The following is a 24,962-nucleotide window of genomic DNA, read 5'->3' as shown; positions in this document are numbered from 1 at the left end:
CATAACACCTTCCATCAGCAGCTGCACGAGATAAGACATTCACCACAGCATGCGACAACTTTCGTTCACCGCTCATGCCCACGGGAGATGCAACTCTTGCACATATTCTTGGCTCTACATAAATAGAAGCCTAGCAACAGTGTTATGCTCCACTCTAATTCAATTAACTTAAAATAATAGTTTTTCTCTCCACACTCATGTCAATATCTTCCATTTCTCGAAAAGCCTAAAAGGGTACCACGGCATTTCCTAACGAAATGTCATGTTACACTGCAATATACATAAACAATCTGACAGGTAAGGTGAGCAGCAATCTGCAACTGGTGGCTAACAATGCTGGTAGTGTATGAGAAAGTGTTTTCATTGAGTGACACTGCAGGAGGATACAAGATGATTTGGAATTTCTGTTTGATGTGATGAATAATAGCTTGCTTTAAATGCTCTATTTAAGTTAATACAGATGAGTAGGAAAAACATTCCAGTAATGTTCAAATAGAGTATTAATGGTGTGCTGCATGACAGAGTCATGTTAATTAAATATCTAGGCATAACGTTGCAAACTGATGTGAAATGGAAGAAGCTTATGAGGTCAGTAGCCGATAAGGTGAATGGTCCACTTCTGTTAACAGGTAGAATTCTGGGAAAGTGTAGCTCATTTATAAAGGAAATTGCATACAGAACACTAGTATGATCCACCCTTGAGTACTTTGAGTGTTTGGGATCACCACCAGCTTGGATAACAGGAAGATTTCAAAACAATTCAGAGGCATGCTGTTACATTTATTACCTGTAGGTTTGATCAATATGCGAGTATTACACAGATGCTTTGTGAACTTAAATGGGAATCTCTGAATGGAAGAAGACGTTCTTTTTGCAAAATACTATTGAGAAAATTTAGAGAACTGTTCTTTGTGAAAATGACTAGAAAAGGTATACGGTATCCTCCACCATCCACTATCTGGCGGCTTGCCGAGTATGTATGTACATGCATCTAGAATCATTCAACTCTTATTTAGTCCCTGGGCTTCAACAATAGCTATTTTTTCTATTCACATTTTGAACAGGGAAATGACTTGCCCTATACAGGTAGGTGTGCAAATGATAAATGAAATGTGAATACCAGATATACCTATTTAATTGGATAGATAAAAATCTACTCACCAAGTGGCGGCAGAACACACACATAAAAGACGGTTGTGATTGGCAAGCTTTCAGAGCCAGTGTCTCCTTCATGCTTAAGGATTGAAGGGGAAGGCAGAAGGGTGAAGGGAATGGACTGGAGAAGCCTAGGAAAAGGGGTAGATTTTGGTAAAGTCTCCCAAATCCGCAGGTCAGGGGAGACTTTTTGTATGGGATGAGAAGGAAAGACTGATTGTTGGGGACTGTATCTGACAAGATTTGAAAACCTGAGAGCTTAAAGATGGAAGACAGGGTAATAAGCAAGACAGATTACTACTAAAACAATGTGCATGAGTTAATAACAATGAGAAGCTAAGTGCCCTTTTACGTAACAGAGGTGGGAGGGGCAGTGAAAAATAGACGGGAAAGACAATGAAAGATGTAGAAAACTAAAATGGAGTGAAGCAAAGAGTATTTACAATGAAGAAAAGCTGAAACAGAAGAAATTAACGTAAATTAATGCCACGTGGGTGGTGAGAACCAAGGTCATCTTGTAGTGCTAGTTCGCACCTGCAGAGTTCTTGTTGTAGTGCTAGCTTCCGCTGCGGGGTTCTGAGAAACTGTTGTCCGGGGGAAGAATCCAGATGGTGCATGTGGTGAAACAATTGCTGAGGTCACACATGTCATGTTGTGGAACATGCTCTGCAACAGGGTATTGCGAGCTGCCCGTATATGCCCTCTGCCTATGACCATTCATTCTAATTGATAATTTGGTGGTAGTCATGCCGATGAAGTCTGAGCAGTGTTTACATAATACCTGGTATATGAGACGAGTCGTTTCGCAGGTGCCTCTCCCTTTGATAGAATATGTTTTGCCAGTTACAGGGCTATTATAGGTGGTGGTAGAAGGGTGTGTAGGGCAAATCTTGCAGCAGGGATGGTCACAGGGGTAGGAGCCATATGGTAGGGAGATTAGTGCAGAAGGTGATAGGGTCTGGCAGAATATTGCAGAGATTGGGAGGCGACAGAAAGCTATTGTAGGTGTGGTGGGCAAAATTTCAGACAGAATGGATCTCATTTCAGGGCATGATTTTAGGAAGTCATGGCCCTGTCGAAGTAGCTGATTAGCACATTCCAAACCAGGATAATACTGAGTCACCAATGGTGTGCTCCAAATTTGTTTTGTGGAGGGATCAGCAGTACCAGGATTGGATGTGATGGCCCAGGAAATCTGCTTTTTAACTAGGCTGGTGGGGTAATTACGTGCATTGAGGGCTGAGGTGAGAATAGTGGTGAATTGCTACGAAGAGTCTGCATCTGAACAAGTATGTTTGCCTCAGATGCCAAGGCTGTACGGGAGGGAACGTTTGACATGGAAAGGATGACAACTGTCAAAGTGTAAGTACTGTTGTTTATTGGTAGGTTTAATGTGGTCAGAAGCGTGTAGCTGGCCTTCCGTGAGGAAGAAATCAACATCAAGAAAGTGGCATGGGATTCAGAATAAGACCATGTAAAATTTAATTGGGAGGAGGTATTTAGAGATTTCAGGAATTTTAGCAGGTCAGTCTCACCACGAGTACAGATGATAAAGAAGTCGTGAATGTATCTAAACCCCACAGGGGCTGAAGACTTATGGATCCCATGAAAGCCCCTTCCAAGTGACCCATGAAAAGGTTGGCATAGGAAGGAGCCATCCTGTTTCCCACAGTCGTACCCTTGATCTGTTTGTATGTCTGCCCCTCAAAGGAGCAGTATTTATTGGTAAGTATAAAGTTGATTGCGGTGAGTAGAAAAGATGTCATACGTTTTGGAATCAGGTGGGAGGTGAGTGAGGAAATGTTCAGCAGCACACAGACCAAGTATGTGGGAGATGTTGGTACAGAGGGCAATGGCATCAATGGTGACAAGCAAGGTGTGTGGTGGGAGTGGGACAAGGTCGAATTTTAGGCCATCCAGGAAATGGTAAAACTGGTCGAAGCCAACCTCGGGGAAGATCAATTTGGATTCCGTAGAAATATGGGAACACGTGAGGCAATACTGGCCCTACGACTTATTTTAGAAGCTAGAGTAAGAAAAGGCAAACCTACATTTCTAGCATTTGTAGACTTAGAAAAAGCTTTTGACAATGTTGACTGGAATACTCTCTTCCAAATTCTGAAGGTGGCAGGGGTAAAATTCAGGGAGCGAAAGGCTATTTACAATTTATATAGAAACCAGATGGCAGTTATAAAGAGTCGAGGGACATGAAAGGGAAGCAGTGGTTGGGAAGGGAGTGAGACAGGGTTGTAGCCTCTCCCCAATGTTGTTCAATCTGTATATTGAGCAAGCAGTAAAGGAAACAAAAGAAAAGTTCGGAGTAGGTATCAAAATCCATGGAGAAGAAATAAAAACTTTGAAGTTCACCGATGACATTGTAATTCTGTCAGACACAGCAAAGGACCTGGAAGAGTAGCTGAGCGGAATGGACAATGTCATGAAAGGAGGATATAAGATGAACAACAACAAAAGCAAAAAGAGGATAATTGAATGTAGTCGAATTAAGTCAGGTGACGCTGAGGGAATTAGATTAGGACATGAGACACTTAAAGTAGTAAAGGAGTTTTGCTATTTGGGGAGCAAAATAACTGATGATGGTTGAAGTAGAGAAGATATAAAATGTAGACTGGCAATGGCATGGAAAGCGTTTCTGAAGAAGAGAAATTTGTTAACATCGAGTATAGATTTAAGTGTCAGGAAGTCGTTTCTGAAAGTATTTGTATGGAGTGTAGACACGTATGGAAGGGAAACATGGACGATAAATAGTTTATACAAGAAGAGAATAGAAGCTTTAGAAATGTGGTGCTACAGAAGAATGCTGAAGATTAGATGGTTAGATCACATAACTAATGAGGAGATACTGAATAGGCTTGGGGAGAAAAAATGGTTCAAATGGCTCTGAGCACTATGGGACTCAACTAATGAGGTCATTAGTCCCCTAGAACTTAGAACTAGTTAAAACTAGCTAACCTAAGGACATCACAAACATCCATGCCCTAGGCAGGATTCGAACCTGCGACCGTAGCGGTCTTGCGGTTCCAGACTGCAGCGCCTTTAACCGCACGGCCACTTCGGCCGGCGGCTTGGGGAGAAGAGGAGTTTGTGGCACAACTTGACTAGAAGAAGGGATAGGTTGGTAGGCCATGTTCTGAGGCATCAAGGGATCACCAAGTTAATATTGGAGGGCAGCGTGGAGGGTAAAAATCGTAGAGGGAGACCGAGAGATGAATACACTAAGCAGATTCAGAAGGATGTAGGCTGCAGTACGTACTGGGAGATGATGAAGCTTGCACAGGATAGAGTAGCATGGAGAGCTGCATCAAACCAGTCTCAGGACTGAAGACCACAACAACATAGGAAATGGTTGGTATTTTTAATGTAGGAGGGGAGTTTTTGTACTATGGGCTGCAGGTGTTGATAAACTAAGCCAGATATACAGGGTGCATCAAAAAAAATGTATACACACTTTGAACTGTCATAGACAATTTATTTCCCGTTCTATTATGACAGACGTGCATTTGAGCTTTGAAGCGCGGAAGCAGATAATTAAGTGGTACTGGAAGTTTGAGAATGTAGCTGCAGATCGAAGACAGAGGAGAAGTGAGTATGGTACAGAACCACCTTCAAGGTTAACAATTACACGTCTACGAGACAAATTTGAAATTCATGGAACAGTGTGTGATGTGCATAAAGGTCGATCAGTGCATACAGGTCGTACAGCTACAAGTGATGATTCCACAACTGCGGTCTTCGAACTGTTTCAGCGTTCGCCTCAAAAATCTTCAAGACAAGCGGCACGTGAGAGTAATGTAAGTGCTAGTAGTGTGCTACACATTCTGAAGAAAGGCAAGTTTCGTGTGTACATTCCAAGGCTGGTGCAACAGCTGAGTGACAAAGATCCAGATCGAAGGTTAGAATTTTGTGAATGGGTTCAGGAGATGGTGAGATATGAACCGGGATTTATGGGTAGCATAATTTGGTCGGATGAAGCCCAATTCAAACTCAATGGAACTGTCAATAGGCCAAATTGTGTGTACTGGGCTGAAGATAATCCTTGCATAACAGTTGAAAAGGCTGTGAATTTGCCTGGTATAATTGTGTGGTGTGGTTTGTCTGCTAGGGGACTCATTGGGCCTTTCTGCTTTGAAGGTACTGTTACTGGAGGAACATACCTAACAATGCTGGCTGACTCCATATTCCCTGCCATTCGTGCATTATACGGTAATGATGAGTTATTTCCAACAAGGTGGCACCCCACCACACTATCATAGGGACGTATGAGCATACCTGGATTACAATGTGCCAAGCCAGTGAATAGGACGCAGGGGACCAATGGAGTTTCCTGCACATTCTCCAGATCTCATGCCGCTGGATTTCTTCTTATGGGGCACAGTAAAAGATGAGATGTACAAATGTAAACCACATAACCTGGACACACTTTCGAATGAGATTCAGGCGGTGTGCGCAGAAATCTCATTGGACACTTTGGTACGATGTACGGAATCAGTGGTGACTCGTACTCAGAAATGTATTGATGCCGAAGGCCTCCAGTTTGAACATTAATAACATTTGCAAAGTACATTTATTTTTCCAATTGGACTTGAACATTGTAGAATGGGAAATAAATTTTCTATGACACTTCAAAGTGTGTATACATTTTTTTTTATGCACCCTGTAGATTAAGGAAAGGCAAACCTACGTTTCTAGCATTTGTATACTTAGAGAAAGCTTTTGACAATGTTGACTGGAATACTCTCTTTCAAATTCTGAAGGTGGCAGGGGTAAAATACAGGGAGCAAAAGGCTATTTACAATTTGTACAGAAACCAGATGGCAGTTACAAGAGTCGAGGGACATGAAAGGGAAGCAGTGGCTAGGAAGGGCGTGACACAGGGTTGTAGCCCATCCCCGATGTTATTCAATCTGTATATTGAGCAAGCAGTAAAGGAAACAAAAGTAAAATTTGGAGTAGGAATTAAAATCGATGGAGAAGAAATAAAAACTTTGAGGTTCGCCAATGACATTGTAATTCTGTCAGAAACAGCAAAGGACCTGGAAGAGGAGGAGGATATTAGTGTTTAACGTCCCGTCGACAACGAGGTCATTAGAGACGGAGCGCAAGCTCGGGTGAGGGAAGGATGGGGAAGGAAATCGGCCGTGCCCTTTCAAAGGAACTATCCCGGCATTTGCCTGAAGCGATTTAGGGAAATCATTGAAAACCTAAATCAAGATGGCCGGAGACGGGATTGAACTGTCGTCCTCCCGAATGCGAATCCAGTGTGCTAACCACTGCGCCACCTCGCTCGGTGACCTGGAAGAGCAGCTGAATGGAATGGACAGTGTCTTGAAAGGAGGATATAAGATGAACATCAACAAAAGCAAAACGAGGATAATGGAATGTAGTCGAATTAAATCGGGTGATGCTGCGGGAATTAGATTAGGAAATAAGACACTTAAAGTAGTAAATGAGTTTTGCTATTTGGGAAGCAAAGTAACAGATGATGGTTGAAGTAGAGAGGATATAAAATGTAGACTGGCAATGGCAAGGAAAGCATTTCTGAAGAAGAGAAATTTGTTAACATCGAGTATAGATTTAAATGTCAGGAAGTCACTTCTGGAAGCATTTGTATGAAGACTAGCCACATATGGAAGTGAAACATGGACAATAAATAGTTTAGACAAGAAGAGAATAGAAGCTTTCTAAATGTGGTGCTACAGAAGAATGCTGAAGATTAGATGGGTAGATCATATAACTAATGAAGCGGTATTGAATAGAATTGGAGAGAAGAGAAATTTGTGGCACAAGTTGACCAGAAGAACGGATCGGTTGGTGCGGCATATTCTGAGGCATCAAGGGATCACCAATTTAGTATTGGAGGGCAGCGTGGAGAGTAAAAATCATAGAGGGAGACCAAGAGATGAATACACTAAACAGATTCAGAAGGATGTAGGTTGCAGTAGGTACTGGGAGATGAAGAAGCTTGCACAGGATAGAGTAGCATGGAGAGCTGCATCAAACCAGTCTCTGGACTGAAGACAACAACAACAACAACAACAACAACAACAACAACAACAGGTAAAGGGTGTTAGTGGCACAAAAGTTAAGTGTCCAGTCCCTAGCAAATGAGACAGGAACTGAAACTGAGGGTACCAAATCAAAAGCTGATATGCTTAACTCCATTTTCGAATGTTCCTTTATAAAGCAAAACCCAGGAGAATTGACCCAATTTAACCCTCGTATCATAGAAAAGATTAATGAAACAATTATTAGTGCCAGTGGTGTTGAAAAACAGCCAAAATCGTTTAAACTGAGCAAACCTCTAGGCCCCGACAGAATGATATCAGATTCTATACTGAATTTGTGGAGTTAGCCCCTCTTCTCACTATAATCTATCGTAGATCCCTCTAACAAAAAACTATGCCCAGTTCTTGGAAAAGGGCACAGGTCACACCTGTCTACAAGAAGGGTAGTGGAAGTGATCCACAAAACTACTGTCCAACATCCCCGACATCGATTTGTTGCAGAATCTTACAACATATTCTGGGCTCAAACATAATGAGGAATCTAACAGAATGACCTTCTCAATGCCAACGAGCATGGATTTCAAAAACATTCATCATGTGAAACTCAACTCGCACTTTCTTTGCGTAACATTCTGAAAGCTTTGGATCAAGTCAACCAAGTAAATGCAGTATTTCTTGATTTGCGAAAAGCATTTGACTCAGTATTGCACGTAAGATTATTGTCAAAAACACGGTAACATGGGGCATCAAGTGAAATTTGTGACTGGATTGAGGATGTTTTGGAAGGGAGGACACAGCATGTTATCTTGAATGGAGAGTCATCGTCAGATGTCGAATTAACTTTGGGTGTACCTCAGAGAAGTGTGCTGGAACCCTTGTCATTCATGTTGTATATTTATTACCTTGCCGACAGTATTAATAGTAACTCAGACTTTTTGCAGATGCTGCAATTATCTGTAATGAAATACTACCTGAAAGAAGCTGCATACATATCCAGTCAGATCTTGGTAAGATTTCAAAGTGGTGCAGAGATTGGCAACTTGCTTTAAATTTTGCACTTCACAAAACGAAAAAATTTAGTATCCTACAACTGCAATATCAGTGAGTCATTATTGGAATAGGCTCATACAAATACCTCGGTGTAAGACTTTGTAGGAATATGAAATGGAATGATCACATAGGTGCGGTCGTAGGTAAAGCAGGTGGTAGACTTCGGTTTACTGGTAGAACACTGGGGAAGTTCAATCAATCTACAGAGGAGACTGCTTACAAAATCACTCATGTGACAAGTTCTAGAATATAGCTCAGGTGTGTGGGACCCTCAAAAAGTAGGAATAACGGGGGATATTGAATGTACACAGAGAAGGGCAGCATGAGTAGCCACAAGTTTGTTTAATCCGTGGGAGAGTGTAACAGAGATACTGAAGGAACTGAACTGGAAGACTCTTGAAGATAGACATAAACTACATCGAGAAAGTCTATTAACACAGTTTCAAGAACCAGTTTTAAATGATTACTCTAGAAAAACACTACAACCCACTACATATTGCTCGCATAGGGATCATGAGGATAAGATTAGAATAATTACTGCATGCACAGGGGCATTCAGTCATTCTTCCGTGCGCCTTATGTGAATGGAACAGGAAGAAACCCTAATAACTGGTAAAATGGGACACACCCTCTGCTATTCACCTAATGGTGGCTTGCAGAGTATAGACGTAGATCGATAGCATAGCCCAAGATCTAGATTAGGTTGAAATGTGATACAACAAAAAACCAGCCAAAGTTTTAAATTTCACTTTTTTAAGTTCCATTACTTCATAATACGTGTACATTTTTGACATGGTTTTTGCACTTTCAGAAATACCATTTTCACTATTTGTTAGGATGATTTGAAAATGGATGCTGGTCCAAAACTAGTCATCAAGTGAATAAAAAAAATTGCAACTTTCACTGGTTTTTCAATGTACTGGTTAACAGAAGTTGGTGATCAACAATTATTCCAGCATGTTGGAAGTTTGTGGAATGTGATAGTTTGGTTGTGGGTTGGCAAGCCAAAGAACTTGATGTACTGCTCTGTAATGCAGCCAAAGCTCTAGTTTAACAAGTAATTCGAATTATTACACATCCCTGAAATCTTTCCTTCATGACTGGATTATAGAACACACTATGTGGTGGTTCGAGAAAAAGAAGGACAAAAAGTAATCTCATCATTCTGTAAAGTGTAGAAAGGTGAGAAGTATTAGCATAATTGAAGAGGTGAGGGTGGGTCATGACTCATTTAAAACAATATCAACCACGAAAAGAAAGACTCTAGGGTTGAGTGTCAGTTCAGCATACAGGTTTAATCTGCCACTAAGTTTCAGAGATAGAATTCTCCCAGCATTCTAAGATTTCTAGAAATGACTGGATAGTTCCAGGCACGAATAAAAAACAAACAGCTAATAATGAAAATTATGGCATTCCAGAATTAATTTCATGGTATGATGAAAAAATGAGCCTAGACGTGACGAGACAATATAAATTATCAATGAAAGTTGAAGAGAAAGTAATAGAAAAGTAACTTCTTAAATCATTTACAGAAAGTCTGCAGGGGAAAACTTTACCTGTTTTACTTTAGAAGAAACAGATGAACAGGAGCAGTTATTAACCTATCAGCCTCCCGAACATAATGCACACGATATTCACTACTATTAAAAAGGGTCCACATGACAGTTTGTAGCGGGAGAGAGGGAGGGTCCATAAAAAGTTTAAGTTCCAACCACGCTAAAAAAAAAATACCTTGGTAATACCAACTTGTTAATCATATTCTTGAAGGAAAAACACGAGGGGGGGGGGGGCGGGTCCTCTTGCCCCATGGGTATTGGCACGCTATTACTAGTAATATCCCTTCCAACCATTTTACAATGGTTTTACACAGATATTAGATAGCCAGAAAGACTTCTTTGGTTTATAAAGTTTCCAACATTAAGAGATACTATTTCTGATGCACTGGATTGTGAAATTCAAATTTATTGACCCAAATTCACTCACAGTAGTGCTAGTTGTGTGTTAAACAAATTAAAACAACAGGGCTGAGATCTGGGTAGACTGGCATTTTCAGTTAAATAAGTCATTGAGATATGGATGCCTCTGGTCTGCTCTCTCCCGATTTGTACATGCATGATGTCACACACACTATATAATCACTTCGCAAGTCAAAGGTATATTGGTAAGTTGTATACACCCCCGTCATCTAATTTGAATGATTCAATAGCATAAATGCAAATTTCAAGTACAATGGTTTTCAATGAAGATTCAAAGAGGCAGAGAATAAAACTAAAAATCAATATTCAGTAAATAGTGCCCTTTCACATAATGATTAGTCAAATTACTACATTGTAGAACTAGTCAACATATACTTACTTTGCTAGGCGAATGACATGATTCAAGAACAGCTCTGACTTTGTTGGAACGTGCTGCATCATACTGGAGCTGCAGCTGTTACATTCTCCAAGATAGTAGACTTCATCACAACCAATATGAAGATACTCTGCATCAGGGTGCAGCGCTAAGATTTCATCAATCATCGATGTCAGCAAGGGAAATGTATCATTGTGACAAGAACAGATTACCTAAAATTACACACGGCTTTTTTAGCTTATGTTTAAAATACATGTACAAATAACCTACGAGTTATTATTATGTACCTGTGGATATCTCTGAACTTCCCGTAAATATGAAAATTTCTCAAGTTTCAGGATGAATTCCATATGTCCAAAAGTTTGAATTAATGGTATTACTTTCAATTCGTTTTCTTTTGCTATCTCTAGTATCTTCTGCACATCTGATTTTGTATATGCATTGTATGCTGCAACGTCTTTCAACAGATGCCCACTGTATGGAAACATATCTTCATACTCTATCAGAAGACCAGTCGCCCCCAAATCACGTAAGATTTTAAATAATTCAGTAAAATAGGTAACTTTTGGCGGTGCACCTTTTAAATCTAAATGAATATAACGGTATCCAGGGAAAAGCTTTTTGTTTGACTTACGTACATTTCTTGAATCACTTTTCTCAGAGAGATAATCTTCAGCTCCTGGAGCCATCATTCTTCTTCCAATCTTATCTTCATCAATCATATTTTTGTGAATACCATTAAAATGATACAGGTCGTTAGCCCTGCGTCTAACATCCTCTACCTTCTGTACCAAAGCCGAAGCATCATTTTGCTGTATGGGTTCATTTATATAATGTAAGCTGTATCCTTCGTCATCTTTCAGTCTCTGAGAATCATGCAGAGTATCCGCCAATGATATTTTATACAAAATCAGTAAGGTAACTAACATAAGCAACGTTGCGACCATAAGTTGAGTCTTACCCTTTAGCCTAAGCATTTCCACGGTCAACTACCTCAACCTCCCACTCGCCTGTACGAACACTCGCCCTCTCATTTAGTAATTCGGTGACTTAACATAGCAAAAAAAAAACATTTACACATGGATAATAACACTCCTAAAAGAATTATGACATGTTTTCTTTCGGATCTCCTGCCAAACAACCACTTAGCTTACAACTGTTATTAGCAGACGAAAATGGCGCATTTCATCTGTCAACTGTTCTGTAAATTTCGGTCCACCTTTCAGTGAGTGAAACATGAAATGTTCACTCACCTTAAAGATTCAGAAAAATTATGTAAAGAATGAATTTGCTAATAACTTTTAATAAACTCTTCGGCCGTTCTACAACTATATGCAAACTGCTTCATCAAGTTTATGCAGGTTCTACGCTATGGTTGATGTGGTAACCCTGTATATTATCACATTGGATATAAGTAACAGCTGTTTACGTCAACAATAACGTTTACTGTAGCTCGTGTGGCAACGATAGTATCTAGCGGGCTGAACGAAGAGCGCGGATGACAGACTGCTAGTTTGGGCCTATGAAATAAGACGAAATGGATGTGATACTTGGAGGAATAGAAGGGTAAGTGATGAAACTTCCACATCCACACTTTCCGTTTCAATACAGCCGCAAAAAAAAATAGAATTTGCTGCACTCCATGCGTTTCACTTTACTCTTTCTGGTAAATTTTAGACCACTGTACATTGCATTTGTATTATATGCATCGTGTCTTAAGTTTCCTGTACCTTTTATGTAGTCATTCACAGCAGCCGTCATTCAATATGTTCGTGGTTACATGCGAGGAAGGATTTGAAACCACGGCATCTGTTCAGAAAGGCGTTCGCAAATCAGTCATTAAATGATAAATTTAGTTGTTGACTCTACAGCTCAGTGTTTGAATAGTGTCCTCCTACAGTTGTGCATATTTTTCTATATTGTTATGTAGCCTACTTAAGGATGTGTAACACTGGGAGATATCAGTTGACGACATTATGATGCGAACTTTTCTAGCAGTTATTATGTATGCAGTTTGCTTGTGTGTGCAACTTACTCGTAATATTTGTTCTGTCTAAGTCAAGCAGAAATACTTGGGTGTTTTGGCTGGCTATGGCAAAAGAATGTAATTACTCTACACTAGCCTGTCGCAGTGTAATGTTCCACGATTAAGAGGCGTGGGGAAAAAAGTTATTTGATACGCCAGAACATCGATTTTGTCGTTACAGTCCTTTCGTGACAGATTTTTTGCGTTAGATATTGCCTTCTTAGCCATATGAGAATTAGTAAGTAATAATGGACGTCATTCATCATAGTCTCGCAGCATTTCGATAGTGCTAATATTAATTAAACACTGCATACTTATTACTTATCATTCTGAAATTGTCAAAAATCGAACCATATGAATTTAAAACCACTGTCAAACAGCACTCACGACTTCGTCGTTCATCACACTTGGAGGCAGACAGCCAACTGCAGAGCATTTTGCTTGTGCAGAGTATTTTGCCCGTGGACTGATGGTAGGTAAATGGTTCACAGAAAGCAGTATTACACGTAAAACGACATAAAGAACCCCATTAAATGTGCAGCATTTCGCACAACCATCGACTCCAGGAGACTTAGCAGATGCAAACAATTGTGGATATCGTATGCGAACGAAGTAATTTTCGCTAAACCCCAGCTTTTCTAAATACCGATTTCCTCTGATGGAAAAAATGCAATTTATCAGCCCGCCTTAACTGCTTCTTACGATAGCCCTTAAATATAACGACTGATTGAGCTGTTGCAGGCAGGTGCACTGCCGTTGTCTCCTGACAACTTTTGAGCTGTGAATGAATTAAAAAGATTTGACCATACAATCGTTTAGTTTTTAAAATCTGGACAGATGAACTGTCTCGAAAATGCATTGAACATAATGATTTTGTTCATAACTGTTGCTCAGCAGCTGCGGTGTGTGTTCTTTTCACAAAATAAAAATCAGTCGTCAGCTGCGCATATAATTTTACTTCCAAATTCAGCTGATTAATCTGTCATTTTAATAGGATGAGCATTATCTCGTGTATAACCAGAAGTCCGTTACGTTTATTGTAGGTCCTAGACGCGTCAGTTTTGTATCACTTTATTTTCATGCTGACTTTATGTGATAATATGGTATTAAATGTTTTCAGATTATTCTTTAATGGCAGTTCTAATAATGACCCTAGCCAAATAACGAGTGAACGCACTATGCCAGTAAGAACCACCTTAAGGACTGTGCTTTTTTTCTGTATTACTTTCTCTTATTCGGCAATATTTGTATCTATCATTCAGAGGAAAGGAAAACAAACTTGTATAACAAGACAGGAATTGTCGCGACTGAGAAGAAACACTTACAGGTCAATGGCATTACTGAATGTCCATTCTGTTCGCAACTTATTGCATAAATTCGATGCGCTTAAAGCGCTGCGAAGTCGTAGTACCTTAATCTTTACCATTTTGTTGATAATGAAGCTACTTTGTTGATTTTGGAAGTGGACAAGGAGCAGGTAAGAGTCGGATCAATACTATATGAGGACCGACGTGCCTTAAAAAAGTTTGTTGCGATCTACATATACGTACATCCTCCGAAAGCTACCAAACGTTGCTTGGCGGAGGGTACTGTGTATCACTGCTAATCATTCCCGTCCTTGTTTCACCTGCTTTTGCTGCAGTCCGTGTACGTCCACACCAGCTCTGATTTCTTTTATCTTGCACCCGCAGTCATTGCGCGAGATGTATGTCGCTGGCGGTATAATCGCCCTGCAGTCTGTCGTAAATGTTAGTTTTCTGAACTTTCTCAATAGTGTTTCGCGAACAGGAAGTCCTCTTTATTCCACGAATTCCCTTTTATTTTGACGGAACATTTCCATAGTACTGACGTGTTGATCGAAGCTACCGGTAACAAATCCAACAGCACGCCTCTGAATTGCCACGGTGTCTTCCTTTAATACAACCTCGTGGGGATCCCAAACATTCGAGCAGTACTTACTTCAGGAATGTATCGCACGAGTGTTCTGTACTCGGTCTTCTTTATACAATATCCGGTCACATTATTGTCACCATCTTGCAGAACCGCTGCTAGACGTTCAGGAGGAGAGTCAGTGAGATTCTGGAAGATACCGTCAGAGATGTGGACCCATGCCTATTACAGTGCCGTGGCCAGCTGCGCTAGTAGTCTCGGTTGAGGATCCATGGCGCGTAAAGCCCGGTCGAGGAAGTTCCACATATTCTGTATTGGATTTAAATCCGGGGAGTCTGGTGCCCACTATGTATGGAAATAGTCCTATAAAATCATTAAATAGTATTATAACAAAAAGTAGATGAAGATGAATCTTGGGAGTACGACAAACTCACCCTGGTGCTCCTCGAACCACGCACGTATGCTGCGAATTGTGACATTTTGCATTGTCCTGCTGGAAGATGCCATCGTGCCGAGGAAAAACAAACTGCATGTGGGATTGGACTTGGTCCCCAAGGAAATATGCATACTCGTATTGGTCCATTGTGCCTTCAAGAATGACGAAATAACACAGGGAATGCCACGAAAAAATTGCTCAGACCATAACTCTCCTACATGATTGCAGGGTTTTGGTTTCATACGCTTCACGCCGTACACGTCAACGGCCATTTGCTCGTTGGAGCATAAAACGTGAGTTATCTGAAAAAGTCACCTGCCGCCACTCTGTGGACGCCCAGTTGCGGTACTATTGTTCAAGTTCCAACCTTCATCGCCGATGACGGCGGTCAGCATGGGTAGATGAACCAGCCTCCTGCTGCAAAGGCCCATGCACAGCAGCCTTCGCCGTACGGTTGTCGAGGAGATACTGTTGGTAGGCCCTTGGTTCATTTGGGCTGTCAGTTGCTCAACAGTTGCACGTCCATCCGCCCGTGCACATCTCCATAGCCGTCATTCACGCCTGTCATCAATAGCCCTCGGTGCATCACACTTGTCCCGGCGCCGAGTTTGGATAGCACCATTTTGCCATGCACGGTGTACTTTAACCACGGTGGCACGTGAACGGTTGATAAACTTTTCCGTTTCGGAAATGCTTCCACCCTTGGCGCAAAAGCCAATGATTATCCCCTTTTGGACGTCAAATAAATCACTGCTCTACAGCATTACAACGACTGCACTGCCCCCCCCCCTCCCTCCCACCCACCCACTTGCTTTATACAGGGTGTTACAAAAAGGTACGGCCAAACTTTCAGGAAACATTCCTCACACACAAATAAAGAAAAGATGTTATGTGGACATGTGTCCGGAAACGCTTAATTTCCATGTTAGAGCTCATTTTAGTTTCGTCAACCTACGCTCAATGGAGCACGTTATCATGATTTCATACGGGATACTCTACCTGTGCTGCTAGAACATGTGCCTTTACAAGTACGACACAACATGTGATTCATGCACGATGGAGCTCCTGCACATTTCAGTCGAAGTGTTCGTACGCTTCTCAACAACAGATTCGGTGACCGATGGATTGGTAGAGGCGGACCAATTCCATGGCCTCCACGCTCTCCTGACCTCAACCCTCTTGACTTTCATTTATGGGGGCATTTGAAAGCTCTTGTCTACGCAACCCCGGTGCCAAATGTAGAGACTCTTCGTGCTCGTATTGTGGACGGCTGTGATACAATACGCCATTCTCGAGGGCTGCATCAGCCCATCAGGGATTCCATTCGACGGAGGGTGGATGCATGTATCCTCGCTAACGGAGGACATTTTGAACATTTCCTGTAACAAAGTGTTTGAAGTCACGCTGGTACGTTCTGTTGCTGTGTGTTTCCATTCCATGATTAATGTGATTTGAAGAGAAGTAATAAAATGAGCTCTAACATGGAAAGTAAGCGTTTCCGGACACATGTCCACATAACATATTTTCTTTCTTTGTGTGTGAGGAATGTTTCCTGAAAGTTTGGCCTTACCTTTTTGTAACACCCTGTATACCTTCCATTGGTAGTGCTGTCACCTGCCTTCTGTGAGCGGTTATTGCACGTTTACGTCGGACATAGGCGATAGGCACATTAATGTTACTAGACTTTGTAGGTGAGCTATACTTCCCTAGAATTCTCCGAATAAAATGCCTTTGCTGCAACCGGCCTTACGCGTCTGCTCCATATCACGTCGCTTTGCTACGTTAAGCCTAGATATGTAATAGACGTCATTGTGTCAAGCAGCGTACCACTCATACTGTAAGTATTCGATAGCTATATTTGCTACGAAAAGTTGCGACTTGTTTGTTAGAACGAAACTTGCTGTATGTACGAAATGGCATAGGACGTGCGAAACCAATTCGCGCCTTTCTCGTATGATATCCTGGAAGCCATGGATCAAGACAATCAGATAAAGGCGGTATTTCCTCATTTCCAAAAAGAATGTGACTCAGTACGACACCAAAAATTACAAACGAAAGTACAGTCACGTCGGATGTCAAACAAAATTTGTGTTGGATTGAAGATATCTCGTTAAAGAGGACACAACATGGTTTCTTGGATGGATAGACAGCGACAGATGTAGGAGTAGTTTCAGATGTGACCCAGGGAAGTATATTGGGACGCTTGATGTTTATGTTGTGTGTTAATGGACCGGCAAACAACATTATTAGTAACCTCAGACTTCTTGCAGATAATACAGTACCTTAAATTCAGTAATGTCGGAAAAAAATCTGCACAAACATTCAGTCATATCTTCATAAAATTTCAAAGTTGTGCAAAGACTGGAAACTTGCTTAAAATGAACAGAAATGTAAAGCTGTCCAAGTCACAAAACGGGAAACTGTACATCATATATGTGTACACATTCAATGTGTCACCATTGAAAACAGTCTATTAATACATATACTTGGGTATTGTGGGGATATGAAGTGGAATGATCACATATAATCTGTCATAGATAAAGTAAGTGGTTGACATTACGTTACATTAGTTGTGTTCCATGGGTCCCATCAGAGAGTGGCCTCGTATATGTGGAAATAAGTTGAAGGTGTACCTTTAATTTAATGCATTGTAGTGGAACGCCATTACACTTCTGCATTACAGTGCTAATTGTTACTAAATTATACTAAACATTAAATCTAGGGTTTCCGATAAAGATAGTCTTCAATAGACTAGGAGTTGCCAACAAATGTTCATTAATTTAGTCTTATACACCACTACATTTTGTACATGACTTAATATTCTCTGGTAGGCTGTTGGATACATAATGTAAACCCATGTATCAGACTCCTTTCTCTAGTTTCAATTACTTGGTTAGATGCGTATTTCATAGATCGTTTGAATGATTCTTTTATCAAAATGATTTGGAATGAGTCAGTTTACAAGATATGTAAACTTGATTAGTGTTAACATTAATTAACACATCATTATTTTTTCCTACTCACGCAACTACACTTAAAAACTAGTTTAATTTTTGTTTATGGGTTATCAGTTTTTAAATAGAAACTCGTCCACGTACAATCTGTCAACAAATGATCAAAGATTTTTGCTGCTGCATACTGAACTGAGCCACTGACAGCTTTGATAATGGGTAATGAAGGTCAATTTTCCCTCTAGAGTTGTAAGTATGGATCTCACTGGTCTCCTAAAAAATTGTAATGGCTTATTTATGACGAAACTCATTACTGAATATATGTTAAAATGTCTAGCTCCCTGTAGATGTAACGTCCATGGGGGACCACCACATATTATTCCCACTGCTTGCTTTTGGCCAAATAATAGTTCTTTCTGAGTGATGAGCTATCCCAGAAAATTTTTCTGTAAGACATTATTGAGTGCAAATATGCAAAATGTGTCAAAGTTAATCGTTTGTTTCCAAGATTAGCAATTATACGAAGAGAAAAGTAGTAGAACTTGAACTGTTTGAGAAGCTTAGTAGTACGTTTCTAGCAATTCAAGTTTACATCAGTATGTAAACCCAAAAATTTGGAGCATTCTACTCTATTTGTTGTTCAGGACTGAATATAGTGAGTTTCTTCAAAGTTTAGTTTAGGGGTAGTCCATTTTCTTCGGAAGACATCATTTACAATATCTTCTGTTGGTTTCTTTCTAATGGGATTTATTACAACACTCATATCGTCTGCAAAAAGTACCAATTACCAATTCTGTTTGTTGAATGTCACTCACATATATGTAAAATAGGAGTGGACCCTAAATTGAATCCTCTTGACTCCCTTTGTGATTTCTCTGCAGTCGCTAACTTTTCTGCCTTCCAATTGTTTTTGACTCATTCAGCACAAGTTTTCGTATTCTGTTTATCAAGTATGTGTATAAATTCAATAAAACTTCTTTTCTGAGAGAGTAATGTGATCTGTGCAATTAAATGTCTCGCAGAGACCACAAAAAATCCGGCTGTCGATACATTGTTATTTAAAGGTTGTTCTGTTTCACGAATAAGAGGCATATAAATGAAATTTTGTCGGCTGAGGTAGTTGCCTGGAAGAGAGAGAAAATCAGGGCATTCTCCCCTTGAAAGTTAAGGGGGGGGGGGGGGGGGGGGAAAGCCATCAGAAGCTATTTGACACTGGATTGATACTTAAAAACTCGAAGTGCAATATTTTAGACAAAAAGTTTTAAATTTAGTGATACATGTAGTATTCATAGCATTTTCTAAATAGGATCATTTATATAACAGTTATCATGAAACTGCAAACTCTGTAAGTTTTTGTCTACACACAGCTGCTAACCAAATACTTTTAAAATTGTAGTTTTAATTTGTTGACAGTTACTTTTTCGCCAGTTTAAATATAATCTGTTAAGTATTTAATAGACATTTAAATATTTTCTATTTTTTTACTTTCAGTACAATTTACAACGATATTTATTTTGAAACAGACATAGTATGAATAAAAATTCAGTATCCATATCAATTGTATTAGCAATTATACACTAATACCTTCAAAAAAGGACAATGATATAATGAGAATGACATTCCACAATCACAGTAACTTGGAAGCTTACTTAATGTGCATAAAACAGCAGTTTTTAATGTAATATTGTATTTGTTTCACACACGAATGGTTAAAACGTGACATAGAAGACCTTTTTACAAAAAATTATCATTTATATTGTTCATTTTAATTATCTTCTCTTACAGTATGTGATTGAGCACACTTAATGCCTATTATCATCTGATATGCACTTTTTTCAGTTTTTAAATTGTAAAGAGCAATCTAAGTATGTGAATGCTAGCTACTCGATCTTTTGGCATCACAGAAGAACAACTGGCTTTATACATTGAAGCACCAAAGGAACTGTACGTATTCAAATACAGAGATGTGTAACCAGGCCGAATAGGACGCTGCGGTCGGCAACACATATATGACAAAACAAGCGTCTGGCGCAGTTCTTAGATCAGTTAATGCTGCTGCAATGACAGGTTAACAAGATTTAAGTGATTTTGAACGTGGTGTTGTAGTCGGCGATCGAGCGATGGGACACAGCACCTCCGAGGTAGCGATGAAGTGGGGATTTTCCCGTACGACCATTTCACGAGTACACCATGAATATCAGGAGTCCCGTAAAACATCAAATCTCCGACATCGCTGCGGACGGAAAAAGATCCAACAAGAACGGGGCCAACAACGACTGAAGAGAATCGTTCAACGTAACAGAACTGCAGCCCTTCCGCAAATTGCTGCAGATTTGAGTGCCGGGTCATCAACAAGTGCCAGTGTGCGAACCATTCAACGAAACATAAGCGATATGGGCTTTCGGAGCCGAAGGCGCATTTGTGTACCCTTGATGACTACACGACACAAAGCATTACGCCTCGCCTGGGCCCGTCAAAACCGACAATGGACTGTTAACAACTGGAAACATGTTGCTTGGTCGGAGGAGTCTCATTTCAAATTGTATCCAGCAGGTGGAAGTGTACAGATATGGGGACAACTTCATGAATCCATGGACCCTGCATGTCAGCAGGGGCTGTTCAAGCTGGTCGAGGCTCTGTAATGGTGTGATTTCGACAAAATGTGGTTCATTCAAGACGGAGCTCGACCCCATCGGAGCAGGAGTGTGTTTGATGTCCTGAAGGAGCACTTCGCGGACCCAATTCTGGCTGTAGTGTACCCAGAGGCCACTGGCATGGGCCTCGATTGGCCGCCATATTCTCCGAATCTGAGTACATGCGACTCCTTTTTCTGGGGCTTCAAGGTGTACAGAAGTAACCCCAAAACCATTGCTGAGCGGAAAACAGCCATTCAGAAGGCCATCGACTGCATCGATGCTCCGGTACTTCAGCGTATCGTGCAGAATTTCGCTATTCGTCTACGCCACATCATCGCCAATGATGGCAGGCATGTCGAACATGTCATAACATAGAACCGAATATCTGTAGTGACGATTACATGTTAAATAAATTGTGTGCACGCCGTAGTTTGTAACTAATTTACTATTTTTCATATAGCTCAATAATCATCACCCTGAAAATAGGAATTATACGGTCGACTATGGAAAAAAAAATATTAGTAAGTCAGTGAGTTTACTTGGAACGATCATATAGACAACGCTGTGAGGAAAACAAACCAAAAACTGCGTCTGCGTTTTACTGGCAGAACACTTAGAAGACGTAATCGGTCTAGTAACAAGACTGTCTACACTATGCTTGTCGTCTGCTAGAGTATTGCTGTGCGGTGTAGAGTAATTACTAGGCAAGCTTGACGGAGGACATCGAAAAAGTACAAAAAAGGGCAGCTTGTTTCTTATTATTGCGAAATACTGGAAAGACTGTCTCGGACATGATACACTAGTTGGGGTGGCAATCATTAAAACAAAGGTATTCTTCTTTGCGGCGAGATCTTTCCAGCAAATTTCAATCAAAAACTTTCTCCTCTAAATGCGAAAATATGTTATTGACGCCGACCTACACAGTGAGAAATGATCATCGTAATAAAATAAGAGAAATCAGAGCTCGTATCGAAATAATTACATGTTCATTTTTTTTCCAGTGCGCTGTTGGAAAGTGGATTGGTAGAGATATATTCTGAAGGTGGTTCGATGGATCTTCTGCCAGGCACTTAAGTGTGATTTGCTGGGTAGTCATATAAATTTACGTCATTCCTTACCTTTAGGAAAGAAGATTTCTATTTTGCGAGGCATTAAAAGTTACATAGGAAGAGTCCCGACATGTTACCCTATGAACTGGAGTTGTCAGACGAGTACCTATTTGGTAGCTCCCTCTTCACAAACAGATTGTGCTTGAGCTACACCAACTATTAAAATTGCCTAGCTATGCAGTTTTGTGTAATACAAGCGTTGTTAGTCATATATTGTATTATTTCGCAAGAAATAACGACGTGAGGCTGTAAAAACAAAAGTGCTCCACTTTTCCCCCTTATTTTTAAGTTTTTTCGGTCGGTACTGTGCTCATACCAATCCAGAAGTTGTATACCGTCAGAGGCTAATATTGTTATTAAATTGTGCGAAAGGGAGGAGATTAAGGAGAAGAGACTGATTAAATTGAAAGAATCAAAGGTCTTTGAGAGTTTCAGAAGGAGCATTAGACAATAATTGACTTAAACAGGGAAAAGGAATACAGCAAAAGACTGATGGGTAGCTTCGAGAGACGGAATTGTGAACGCAGCAAAGGATCAAATAGGCAAACAGACATGGCACTATTGAAACATTTGGATAACACACGAGATACTGAATTTAACAGACGAAAGGGGAAAATATAGAAATGCAAAAAATGGAGCAGGCAGTGGGAAATATACACAGAGGTGAAAAATGTCACTGGGTGCCTTCTAATATCGTGTCGGACCTCCTTTTGCCCACTTTAATGTAGGAACTTGACGTGGCATGAACTCAAGTCCTTCGAAGTCCCCTACAGAAATATTGAGCCATGCTGCCTCCATAGCCGTCTATAACTACGAAAGTGTTATCGGTACAGGATTTTGCGCACGAACTGACCTCTCGATTATGCACCAAAAATATTCAATGAAATTCAAGTCGAGCGATTTGAGTGGCCAAATCATTCGTTCGAATTCTCCAGCACGTTCTTCAAACCAGTCGCAAGCGACTGTGGCCCGTAATCCATAACAATTCCATCGTTGTTTGGGAAGATGAAGTCCATGAATGACTGAAAATGGTCTTCAAACAGCCGAACATAACCATTCTCAGTCAATGATCGATTCAGTTGGACCAGAGGACCAAATCCATTCCATGTTAACACAGCCGACCCCATTATGGAGCCACCACCGACTTGCACAGTGCCTTTTTGACAACTTGGGCCCATGGGTTTGTGGGATGCGCATCGCACTCGAACCCTACCATCAGTTTTTACCAACCGGTAACGGGACTCGTCTGACCAGGCCATGCATTTCCAGTCGTCTACGGCCCAACCGGTATGATCACGAGCCCAGGACAAGCGCTGCAGGCGATGTCGTGCTGTTAGCAAAGGCACTCGCGTCTGTCTGTCTTCTGGTGCCATAGCCCACTAACGCCAACGGATACGTTCGTCGGACGTCCCACACTGATTTCTGCAGTTATTTAACGCAGTTTTGCTTGTCTGTTAGCACTGGCAACTCTACGACCAAACGCCGCTGCTCTCGGTCATTAAGTGAAGGCCATCGGCCAATGCGTTGTCTGTGGTAACAGGTAATGCCTGAAATTTGGTATTCTCGGCACACTCCTGATACTGTAGATCTCGGAATGTTGAATCCCCTGGCGATTACCGAAATGGAATGTCCCACATGCATCCAGCTCCCACTACCATTCCACGTTCAAAGTGTGAAAATTCCGCCGTGCAACCATATCTTTTCAAACGGATCACCTGAGTAAAAATGACAGCTCAGCTAATGCACTGCCCTTTAATACCTCGTTTTCGCGATGATACCGCCATCTGTATATGTGCACATGGCTATCCAATGACTTTTATTACCTCAGTGTAAGGAAACAACACGCCGTTGCTCTTCCTCTGAAGCCTCCATTTCTGTTTTTTCAGCACTACAGTGCAGTGGATGGCGGGCGCTCTATCGTCGCGTTGGTGTGTACCCATGACCCTCTAGCGACCGTTATAGGTATCACACCTTTTTCCACAGGCAATGGCACTGCTGTCGCTTTAGCGCCTTTCATTTTACAACCTTCGTTCCGTTTTGAATGGACTGATACAGCTTGTACAGAATACCCAGGCGACAGCTATAAGAAGTTTTTCTTCAGGCGATTGTCAGCAGCGGATATGTTTCAGGAAACTCATGGCACTTGGCTTCATTAGAACAATTTATTAATTTCCTACCGATTTCGGTCAACGCACGTCATCTGACACCTGGATCAGCGTTAAAAAACAGAAATGACTACAAAACCTCAGTGTACGAAACGTCATAAAGATACGAAAATACAAAACGAAACTTACGAAAATTAGCTAGTTTAAGTTACATGTCGATCATGTTGCACCATAATATCGCATTAGCTGTCAGGACCATGAACAGTAGTACAATAGAACAGTAATTTTCCGACATCAGCAACCTTCGTCATGCAGACACATTAGGAAGCTGGACATATGTATTCTGGACATAGCATGAGCAGCCAAAGTACTTGTAGCCCCGAAGACTTGTGCACTCGACGTAAATCATCACACACAAAGATAATTTTAACTTAAAAAAATAAACATAATTACAACGATTACAGTGCAGCCATAAGTACAAAATCACAAGCATCAGTCATCGGCTTTTTGTACAATTAATGTATATGCACGTCACAATGCACTATCTGTTTAATAGGCATTTACATGACGATAATGTAATCTGTGACAAGAAAACTTTGAAACGATAATTACGGGAACGGCGGGCCAGTGGGTAGTATGGGCCAGTTGGTATTTCCGATATTCACTACTAGGTAGCAGCACGGTACACAGTGTAATCTTTGCCGCCAGCGCCATTTCGACATGTGTTGAGAGTATGTTTGATTCCCAGAGTCGTATCGTTTATGAGTGATTATTGTTTGTTTGTACTCCTCCAAGTTGTTGCCTCGAATACTTTTTAACATCACGCTGCATCATTACGGGTAAGAATATACTTATGAAACTAGAGCTGTTATTGAGTTTACTCTATTAATATAAGACCGTGACAATGGCATTTCGTTCGCTCTAACAATGTTTTGCTTACTACCATGTTTTCATAACTGTGTGAGTCGGGTCGTATGGGCCATGCTGCATTTGTGTGGTATGGGCCACGGAACCCATTTCCTTGTTTTTTAGGATACTATGCTAACATTTAAGGGAAAAAAAACGCTCAGCTTGCTTCCCAGGCAGAATGTACAATCACTTCTGAAGGGACCACCACTTCCTCCAATGCACTACACACAAGTGAAAATTCTGGTTCCGCAAGTGTTTTAAAAGAGGTGTCGCCTTTGCCCTCCTGTAGCGGAAAGAGGTTGACATGTTGGAAAAGAAAG

The 24,962-nt window shown here is 40.8% G+C and overlaps 2 protein-coding genes across 3 annotated transcripts in view; one reads left to right on the top strand and one right to left on the bottom strand.

Annotated features, from left to right (window-relative positions):
• The window catches only part of LOC126253421 (hexosaminidase D-like), a 201,151-nt gene extending 189,391 nt beyond the window's left edge, over positions 1-11,760 (bottom strand). Inside the window, exons 1-2 of the mRNA XM_049954748.1 lie at positions 10,868-11,760; positions 10,584-10,792 (exon numbers count right to left, since the gene is read on the bottom strand). Coding sequence (XP_049810705.1) covers positions 10,584-10,792; positions 10,868-11,557 — 899 coding nt within the window. The 5' untranslated portion in view covers positions 11,558-11,760. The remainder of the gene's footprint in view (positions 1-10,583; positions 10,793-10,867) is intronic.
• Positions 11,761-11,986: 226 nt separating this feature from the next.
• Positions 11,987-24,962, top strand: part of LOC126253422 (N-acetyl-D-glucosamine kinase) — a 228,099-nt gene continuing 215,123 nt past the window's right edge. The window contains exon 1 of one of the 2 annotated variants that reach the window (XM_049954749.1): positions 11,987-12,146. In XM_049954749.1, coding sequence (XP_049810706.1) covers positions 12,118-12,146 — 29 coding nt within the window. In that variant the 5' untranslated portion in view covers positions 11,987-12,117. The remainder of the gene's footprint in view (positions 12,147-24,962) is intronic. The other variant, XM_049954750.1, reaches the window with a different exon arrangement.

The sequence above is a fragment of the Schistocerca nitens genome, chromosome 4, assembly GCF_023898315.1.
Source record: "Schistocerca nitens isolate TAMUIC-IGC-003100 chromosome 4, iqSchNite1.1, whole genome shotgun sequence".
Classification (NCBI taxonomy): Eukaryota; Metazoa; Arthropoda; class Insecta; order Orthoptera; family Acrididae; genus Schistocerca; species Schistocerca nitens.
Note: the sequence above shows the minus strand (reverse complement) of the source record. Positions and strands in the feature narration are given on the sequence as shown.